This window comes from Tripterygium wilfordii, chromosome 14, assembly GCF_013401445.1.
Source record: "Tripterygium wilfordii isolate XIE 37 chromosome 14, ASM1340144v1, whole genome shotgun sequence".
Taxonomy (NCBI): Eukaryota; Viridiplantae; Streptophyta; class Magnoliopsida; order Celastrales; family Celastraceae; genus Tripterygium; species Tripterygium wilfordii.
This window is the reverse complement of record NC_052245.1, coordinates 4012282-4022620: the sequence shown is the minus strand read 5'-3', so window position 1 is coordinate 4022620 and position 10339 is coordinate 4012282. Positions and strand designations below refer to the sequence as shown.

General features: G+C 36.0%; 2 protein-coding genes across 2 annotated transcripts; both read left to right on the top strand.

Annotated features, from left to right (window-relative positions):
• Positions 1 to 4732: 4732 nt before the first annotated feature.
• On the top strand, positions 4733 to 6024 carry LOC120015761 (acyl-CoA--sterol O-acyltransferase 1-like). Its single transcript, XM_038868309.1, has one exon. The coding sequence runs from the start codon at positions 4769 to 4771 to the stop codon at positions 5816 to 5818; it is 1050 nt and encodes a 349-aa protein (XP_038724237.1). The 5' UTR covers positions 4733 to 4768; the 3' UTR covers positions 5819 to 6024.
• Positions 6025 to 7888: 1864 nt separating this feature from the next.
• Positions 7889 to 9666, top strand: LOC120015760 (serine/threonine-protein kinase-like protein At3g51990). Its single transcript, XM_038868308.1, has one exon. The coding sequence runs from the start codon at positions 7993 to 7995 to the stop codon at positions 9436 to 9438; it is 1446 nt and encodes a 481-aa protein (XP_038724236.1). The 5' UTR covers positions 7889 to 7992; the 3' UTR covers positions 9439 to 9666.
• The last annotated feature ends 673 nt before the right edge of the window (positions 9667 to 10339 follow it).

Here is a 10339-nt window from a genome sequence, read left to right as displayed (position 1 = left end):
AAATTAGTAATTACAATTTAGAGAAAAATTAACAATAAAAATAATTGTTCTTTCGAGCAAACTGAAGTCGGAGCTCTCTCTCACTCCGATCGAATCGTCGGAGCTTTCTGAAGTGGACTTTCTGGTCAACGGAAGAGACAAGGTGGCCCAGCATGATGATGAAAGTGAAGAGAGAGAATTAAAAGGGCCAAGGTTATAATGGGAATTACAATGTAATACCGGGGCAAAATAGGTATAAATATTGAAATGCTACAAAAATGCTTCAAAATGGGAGCATTTCAAAAAGACCATTTTATGCTCTCAAAAATTTCTCGGAGTACATGTCATAATATGCTCGTTTGACTGGCCAAAAGCATTTCTGCTGGAAAGTAGTAGAAATGCTGGTGTGGACCTAATAAATTTATTCAGTACACATCTAAAAGATAACATATTCCTATTTAGGTTTCGTTTGGTATCAATGATTCTTGAGAGATTTCAAAATCGTTGTAAAACAAACCGAACCCCAAAGTTAATCATAGTGAGTTTAAAGTCCTAATTTGAGCTTTTTGGCGGCAAAGCGATTGAGATAAGTCAGGGCTTTTCTCGTTTTTGCTCGAACTAACGCCAACTCTTGAGGAAACTTGGTAACCCCATCGCCCATTAATGGAGCACAGAGCTTGCACATTCAACTTGGAAGTGCCCCTACAGCTTTTAAAATAGGTATTGAAGGGACCAAAACCAAAAACCTCCAAGAAATTTTAGATTAGTGGTCAGTGGGAGAGACAATTGTATCATAATAGATAATCAATATATTTTTTTAAATTTCTTTTTGACAGGAAATGCATAATCACGACCTTTCAAATGTGCATTGAGTAAAACCACGGACTCATATAATAATAGCCCACAAATCACGCGTCCCAATTTCAAAAAAGCACATGTCATAATTCTATATACGACCTCAGGTAATAATCAAATCCATAATCTCCAAAGAATCTTTCATTATTAATTAACACGAAGTAATCCATCATTAATTAACACGATGTATTTTAAAATATATGTTAGCATATATGTTATTGTCAAAATTGTCTACCAAACGAATCCAATATATTAATGAGTTGGATTTGCATAAAAAGGATATCCCACTCCACCTTAACTAAAAGTTTTAAACCACTTAGCCACCCCACAAACCCCTCGATACAATCACGAGCCCCAACAATTAATCCAACTCATTACTTATTACCTTCTTTCATATGATGTATATAAAATATCGTGTGTTGTACAACCTTTGGATTCGATATATTCTAAAGTCATACATAACCCCCATTTTCTCGCCACATCATCAAACCCAAGACAACCTTTGGATTCAATATGGTACCATTGTTCTAATTAAAGAATTGTTTATCAAGTTTTTCTTTTTAAGGAGACCATGTGCTTTTGGTAGTTGGTGCAGCAAATGTTGGGAGGAATCATGAAGGAAAGTTACCGGAATCATGAAGGAAAGTTACCGAAAATTGATAAACAAACCCCCTATTTTAAACCCCCTCCCCCTAGGTTGTCACTATTTGTCTTGTCATGTCATGTTTTTTCATCATATCTCATCTCATATACATACACATATATATAGATATATACATACATACACACATATATATAGATATATACCTATATATATATATATATATTACGTGTGTATATATATATATATACACACACATAGGGCAGAGAATATATATATACATTTATTAATTTAAATGTTTTGATTAAGATTATTTGTTTGTTTTTTTTAATTTTTTTTTAATTTTTGTGTAAAGAAAAGAGAAATTATATTTTTTATATTAATTTCATAATTTTGTAAGACATAGATAATAATTTATTCAAGTACATGAATAAAAGTGTCAGATGAAGATTTGATGAATCCATATGAGTGCATGTACGCATCTAATCGTTCCGCATACGGAGTCACCCATGCAGCTGCACAAGTATGTCTACAGTGAACCCATTCGGGTGTGATGGGAGGCATTGGATAATTCCTTGTCAAACCAACTTTGACGTAGTGATTACCATTTACGTGCCCTATAGCAATGGCAACACGTAGATAGGGTGATGGAGGAGCTATACGTAGTGGTAGATATGTCCAACTCTCTGCATGATGAAGAACATGCAATATCACATTGTATACAGAGAATATATATTGAGTTGGAGTCCATGAGAGAGTGATGGATTGAATACATGAACGGTCAAAAAAAAGGGGCTGACGAGTTTTACGATGCAAGGACGAATAAGCAAAAGGTGATGCTTTTGCAACGTGGACAATTTCAAACCATTGAAAAGTCATTCAACGGATGAGATTGGAAAAAGTCATTAAAGTAGTGTTGCAGTACCTTTTGATAGATTGATTGAAACTAGGAGGTAACTCTAGAGAATGTAGGGGGTTGAAAGTAGGGGGTTGGGATAGTGCTTCCCAAAGTTACCATTGCTCTAGTATATATATATTGTTGGGGAGATATATATGACTGAAAAAGTGTCGGTTTGCATAGACTTGTATAGTTGGGTGTGTCTTGCTAAGATATATACTTTCGAAATTCATCTAAACATAAAATATTAAGACAATAAATTATTAGCACATTTGTGAGACTTCTAATCACATGTTTACATGTTGGCATAGAGCCTAAATTTTATATCCTTCAAATTTTGTATACTAAATCTTCTCTTTCTATAAGTATTTTGTCGGTCAAAAAACAATTGAATTAGACAATTTATTAAATAGCTACCTAGAGAAACAAGAATTTCAATTAACACCAAATTGATTAGTTTGGATTTTTTTTAATTTTTTATGTTAGTTTAATTAGGATGGATTTGATTTAGAGCCCAACTAATTTTTTTTGTGGTGTTTCAATTTAATTTTCACTTATTTTCTTTTTATGGGTAAACATTAAAAGAAAAAATTAATACCTAACCTATAATTAGTTCAACACAAAATGGGATATCCCAAAAGAATAAGTACTATTAAGCTATTTGCAAAAAATTGGGAGTTTTTTTTTTTTAAAATTTTTATCTAGAGGTAGTTTATTGCTTACTATTTGATTCGGGACAATAGATCTTAAATCACTCTCATACTAATATTAAAAATAAAAAAAAATGTATCTTCTCTCTCAAAGCAGCTGTGTTTAACAATTATACAATAAATGTATTTTTGAGTGTTTATTATTCTGACATGTGACCTTTCTGAGTATTTTAATAATTGACACGTATTCTAAACGACTTAAAAAATAATTAACTGAATATAAGAAAAATCGATTTATGAAAAGAGTTAAAACCGATTTATGAAATGCACTTACTAATTAACACATTAAAATTATAATATTGTTCCAAATATAACAATTCTTCTTCTCTAAGTAAAATAATAAAATATTTTATTAATGAATCAATTCAAGCATTAACCATTAATAATATAAAAAAAAGGAGAAAAAGGGTAGTATTTTTTTTTTATCAAAACTCTGTATCATAAATATAATTCTGTATTTATTTTTTCAAATTACATGTCTAAAATTTGCTCTAATTTTTTTTTTTTTAAAACATGAGATTCCCCAAAGAGTCAAGGCTACCTTTTGAACGTGCATCGAATAAATTCATGCCCATGAAAAAGAATCATAAATCCCAACTCCCAAGGCCCCAAAAACATATTCCAACTCATTATAGATTATTTAATACACTTTTATATTTCAACTCATTATACATGCATGCATTCATTTAATGCACTTCCATAAGTTTCGCCACCTCTGCGTTCAATATATTATTGGGATAAGTGCTCCATTATACAATAATAATATGAAGTTATGAACTTTAAGCCCTTCAAACATATTCGTCAACTATAGGCGCCTTTACTTCATTTTTTAACTAAAGAAGCCCTCACTCAAAGGGTTGTTAAATTACCAACTAGATTTGATTTGATTGACAATCGATTAAGTTAGGCATATATGTGTTTAGAGTTCGATTTCAATCGCCAGCATAATTCTCTGTGGTATTTCAAAAAAAAAATGTTAAATTTTCATAATTTTTTGTAAGTTTTTTTTTATGATCAAGAAGGCCTCAGTCCAATGGAGTGACCCCTGTACCAGTTTTAAACTCTGGATGGGCACCTCGTGTGTACAGCGAGAGACCAATTTAATTAGTCTTGAGTCGAAGTCTAGTGTATAAGTAAGACTAAGAAGCAGGTTCGTGCCATCGTTCCTCAACTCACGGAACCCAAAAACCCCCAAGGAATTACCTCTCACCGTGATTCAAACTCCGGACCTCGGGCATCTTTCACCTCTAAGTTCGAAGATATAATCACTAGGTTGATGCCAAGTTATTCCATTTCTATCAAATAGATGTTGACATGGCATAAACAAAGATAACCTTTTTTAAAAAAATTTATTTGGAGGCAGATTTCAAATATATAAGTTATGTTCAAACTTAATTTAATTCGGGTAAAATAAATTCGATTATTCGGATAGGATAGAACATTGCCACCGCTAAGCCTATGGACTCATCTATATATTATAAAGTTCTGCAGGGGAAAAAATATATATATTATAGTGATAATAGTCACGTGACTTAAAAAAATTTATAATAATCAATTAGTCATATGACTTCTCCACGGACATTGGGTCTTCGAACCGCTAGATGGGTCGGGGCCCACATCATCGGACGTCGTAAGAATCAGGCGTCCCTCATCCTCTAAACAAGACATCTATTTATCAGCCCCGTCATTCACAAACAGGACAAGAAATCTCAGGACAAAAAAAAGATGGAGTGGACAGAGTTTTACAAGTTCGTTAGAGTCTGGTTAACAGCAATCGCATCTCTCGCTTTTTGCTTCAAAATGAGCAACACTGTCCCTCCAGGCCCCAAGAGACTCATCTTGGTTGTACTCCCGATAGTGGGTCTCTTTCTCTACCTCCCACTCACCATCTCCTCTCCTCATCTTGGTGGCACCACTGGTTTCTTCCTTGCTTGGCTCGCCAATTTCAAGCTCCTACTCTGGGCTTTCAATCAAGGCCCACTTGCCTCCGGCTCCTCTATCTCTCTCCCTCTCTTTGTGGCCCTCGCTTGCCTACCCATCAAGATTCAACAAACCCCAAATTCGAAGCCCAAAGAAGAAGCTCTGTTTCCTGTCCTTGGTTATGGTGTTAAAGCTCTAATTATAATTCTCTTTGTGCGGATCTATGATTACAGCGACTACTTACACCCCAAGATTTTGCTGTTATTCTATGCTTTTCACATTTACTTTCTGCTTGAAATCATCCTAGTCGTGGGTGCGACCCTGGCTCGAACCCTGATGGGTCTGGAGCTCGAGCCGCAGTTCAACCAACCGGTTCTCGCCACGTCATTGCAAGACTTCTGGGGGAAGAGGTGGAATCTGATGGTGACGGGGATCTTACGCCCCACGGTGTACGTGCCCACCGTTAAAACGTGTTCGCGTTTGATTGGGAGGAAGTGGGCTCCACTGCCAGGTGTGTTTATGACATTTGTGGTGTCGGGTGTGATGCACGAACTCATATTCTACTACCTGGGCCGTGTGAGGCCCACTTGGGAGGTCGGCGGTTTTTTTATTCTACATGGGATTTGTTTGACGATTGAGATTGTATTGAAGATGACACTTGATGAACGGTGGAGATTGTCGAGGGTGATATCAGGACCGTTGACCACTGGATTCGTCATGGCGACCGGGATTTGGCTCTTCCTTCCTGCCTTCGGAAAGTCCAAGATTGACGTAAGGGCGTTTGAAGAGTACGCCGCAATAGGCGCCTTGCTACGTAGTATGACAAACGTTTCTCCATCGACTGTTACTCAATAAAAAAATGATTGCGTGTGCAATCAGCTATGCGCGGGTTTATTATAACTAATAATTAATATCAATATTTGTGTTTGACTAGTCAATGTTTAACTGCTAGTGGTAGCTAATAAAAAATTATTGCTGCATTGCGTGGATTAATTCTAGTAATAATTTATACCACTCTTTGTCTTTTACTAGTTAATGTTTTGGTACTGCTAGCTGATGATCATAGCAACTTACTTATTTGAAAAAGTACCAACAAAAATATAAATTTTACACTTATTAATGAATATTATCTTATTACATTTGTATATTAGCTTATTAGTGTAGATGAAGAAAAAAGAGCAATGCCCTCATCAGCATGATAGGTGGCGCAGAGAGGCAAGACCTGCCATGGGAAAATAATTTTCTGTTAAGTCAACCCCAAAGAAAAATGAATTGCGGAGATCCGCATGAGTTGCAAGACACACATGATCACGAATCATGATTCAAATGGTCTCAACAATCAATTAGGAATGTAAAAAATACTCACATCTCACGGTTACCCACATGACTCACCCCAAATAACATGACTACTTTCCATTAGTTAAATGATCGAGGACAGGTAAAAATGTTTTTACTTTTGAAAAATAATGGGTACGGGAACGAGTTTGTCTAAATCCAACCCATCCCGTATTCGTATACGTTATCACTTACATATATTATTTATAATACTCATATGTTACTTATCAGTTTGACTTTATATTAGTTTCACTCATATATTCATTTTTTTACTTTTAATTTATTTATTTTTACATTTACTAAAATTATCGAAATTACAATTGATGGGGATGGGGATTTTCCACATCAACGGGTACAAGAATGGGGTGAAGAGTAAGTTTTATAAGAATGGGGTGAAGAGTAAGTTTTCTTGAATCAATGGTCATCGTGTGTTTGATCTCTGTTTGTGGTTTGGTCATGTGATTCCCATTTGTTTTTCCAACCTAGAAAAACATGGAGTTTATGAAAAGAAGCAACACAACATTAAACCTTATTACAAAACTTTATGAATTTTTTTTGCATATGAATGATCTGGATCAATGGATTCAACTATGGTGGTTATAGTACTTATTGTAAATACATGGTCATTATGCATTCAATTGATAATTTTGTTTCTCACTTTGATTTTACTACAATCAATGAGAAATTAGGTAATTTTTTTTATAAATAACCATAAAAAATAAAATTCAGGGGCAGCCCTACAGCTAAGGGCCCCCATACCTTCGTTCCTGTAGGTTCTAAGGTTTGCCGTCTATGACACAATCTTCTCATTGCTAACGTGTAGGTCGGCAGATTTTTACATCGACAATTAGAAATAAAAGTTATAATCAAATTAGTATTATTATATATATATATATATATTTATAGGTTCCAAATACTAACTTTTAAGCACACATATAGGATATGTATATATACCGATATACGTTCATGCGAATGGCCAAGAATAACATATGCACATATGTTTGTTTGCTTCCTCAAATCAATAGAACCGATCTTTTCGATAACTTCAATAGAATCGGAGTTCAAGTATCATTGGGATCTCTCTCTTTTCTCGTGTGTGGTTTTATGTGAAATACGCAGAATAATTGAATGTTCTTTTCCAATTTAATTCTTCACTCTTTTTATTCATATCCTAGAATAATATCATATTCTCATAAGGAATAAGGAATTAGAAAGAGTGGAATAGGCCCTAGAGTTGGGCCAATACGAGCCCAGCCCAGCCCAGCCCAGGGTAACCCATCTATAAATCTAACACGTATTAAATATAAAGCGTATTAAAGCCATGTGTAAATCTAAAACCCTCAAGATGTCAAAACCTTGAACTGCAGATAATCTGAACCATCCTCTTGCATGAACTGGACTGGATAAAGTTCAGTCCATAAAACCCTAACTAAACCCAACAAAGTTCTTGGACTGGATCCATGGAAATGTTGGCGATCTTATGAATGGGCTGGACTGCATGGTGGGCCGTCCTTGGCCTTTCAATGCAGTCTGTGTCTTTTTAGTATCATGATAGTATACAAGTATAAATTACTGAACTAATTAATCTCCTCTCCACGACTCTTCAATCCCCCCAAAAATAAACTTCTTCTTGTTCTTCATGCAAGCTAAACTTTCAACTTGTTGATTCCATTGGAAACCAGACGTTATCTAAAATGAGATACCTTACTTGCAACGCGGAATCTGCTGTAGCCACCATCTCCTCCCCTAACATCCAACGAAACCCAACAAATTCCAAGCCTTTCAAGATCCAACAGTTCCATTACAGTGACCTTGAAGCAGCCACAAATGGGTTTTCTGAACAGAATCTGCTTGGAAAGGGCAGCCATGGCTGTGTATACAAGGCCGTTCTCCGTGGCCGACATGTCGCGGTTAAGAAACCTTCAAATGGTCAAGAAATCAACCAGGAAGTCGATAACGAGATTGAGATCTTGTCAAAGATTCACAGCCCAAGATTGGTCAATCTATTGGGTTTTGCCACTGACAACACCAAAGATCGCCTTCTTGTTGTTGAATTCATGAGCAATGGTACTCTCTTTGACATCCTTCATTCCAATTCTAGACCCCCAAATTGGGGTAGAAGGATTAGATTAGCTTTGCAAATAGCTAAGGCCATAGAGACACTTCACTCACAAAACCCACCAATAATTCATAGAGATATCAAGTCTGCTAATGTTTTGATTGATAAGAATTTCAATGCCAAGTTGGGTGATTTTGGGTTGGCACTTAGGTGTGGTGTTGATGATTATAGGCTTAAATCAACTCCACCTGCGGGTACTATGGGGTATCTTGATCCTTGTTATGTGACACCTAATCATTTGAGTACTAAAACTGATGTATTTAGTTTTGGGATTCTGTTGTTGGAGATAATTAGTGGAAGGAAAGCTATTGATATGAGCAATTCGCCGCCTTCCATTGTGGATTGGGCGATTCCACTTGTGAAGAAAGGGAAGCTTGGTGCTATATACGATCCAAGAATTGCTCCACTCAAGGATCTTTTCGTTAGGAAGCAATTGGCATTGATTGCTGCTAAATGTGTGAGGTCTTGTAGAGAACGAAGGCCTGCAATGAAAGATGTTGTTAATTGGTTAACTTCATTGAGTAAATTGGTTCCTCTTCATTCATGGAATACGTTTAGCAATCCATGTTTGATGGTGGAGACAGTGGTGCGCCCCGTGGAGTTCAGAAGTACCCAGTTTGGTTTGAGGGCAGAGGACAATGGTGGAGACAACTTGGATGGTGTGGACTGTAAATTTAGTTCCCGGGCTATAAAAAGTTCACAGACAGTATATTCAGATATGGGTTTCAGAAGCAATTTGATGGAACTCATGGCTGACACTGATGGGCAATCTGAAAGATGGGGGAAGACTGATGAGGTTGACAAGAACTCAAAATCATCTCGTCAGGTTTTCATTCAAAGATTTGGTAGTAGAGCACATGGTTACAAAGGGAGAATTCAGTCCCATGATCATTATAAAAACAAAGATGTCTTCCGCTTGAAACACAACCAATCTGTTGGAGGTGATACAGAGTTATTTTCGAGAGGCGATGATGCAATTTCTCATTCAAGTATTAGTGTTCATCTGGCTGATAACATGTAGATTCTCGAAAAACTTGTGGAAGCAACTCGACTTTTGGGCACAACTCAGGCCTGTAAGCTTTTCTGTTGCTTGGAATCACACGTATGTGTGTAGCTCATGTGTTCATGATTTTATCAATCAATTAATCTTCCATTGTCAATTGAAGTGTTTTATGTTGTTCATTTAATTTGTATGTAGATGAAGCCACATTGCTTGTCCCTCGTATAAATTTTCTTCTAACCTTTTTGTCATTGAAGCTTATTGACAGATACTGTTGAATAAATTCGTTAAGCCTATTCATACTCCATCTGCTAGGAATCTGCGTACTGCTGTTTCTCTGATTCCCAACATTACCAGTGTATGTTGCTTTATATTTATATGAAACTCAAGTTTCTGTGAAACATTGCGTATATAATGGTTGGTTTCTATCACTAGTTCCTCCGAGTTTACTGTTCGTGAATCCGCTTCATATGATTTTCTCACTCTAGAAAGAAATTAAACTCTTATTCTATCTCTAAGTGTATTGACTATCATATTTGGTGGTGCCAACTGAAAATCAAACTGCAACATAAAGAGCTTGGTTATTTTGCCCATAGCCCATAGCCTTTGTGTTGGCATCTTCTTTTTATCCAACCTCCTCTTCATCTTTTGGGTTTATCTTCAAACTATGATGTCGGTAAACATCCTCTAATCCACTTTCAATAGAAAACTTTTGTTGTCAATGGGCGGAGTCAAGAGACAAGCGGGATGTACGCAAATGTTACTCCTACATAATATGTGGAGAAACTGTTTTCAGAAATTAAACTTGCAACCTTTAGATTGCACCTCTCCAAATCTACCATTAGACTACATGCTCGCAAGTCGTGTGAAAACTTATGTTGTGATGTGCATGTGATGTAGTTATTAGAGCATCATTAACATA

Coding starts and splice junctions, on each gene's coding strand:
- LOC120015761 (XM_038868309.1), top strand. CDS start 4,769: ATGGAGTGGACAGAGTTTTACAAGTTCGTTAGAGTCTGGTTAACAGCA.
- LOC120015760 (XM_038868308.1), top strand. CDS start 7,993: ATGAGATACCTTACTTGCAACGCGGAATCTGCTGTAGCCACCATCTCC.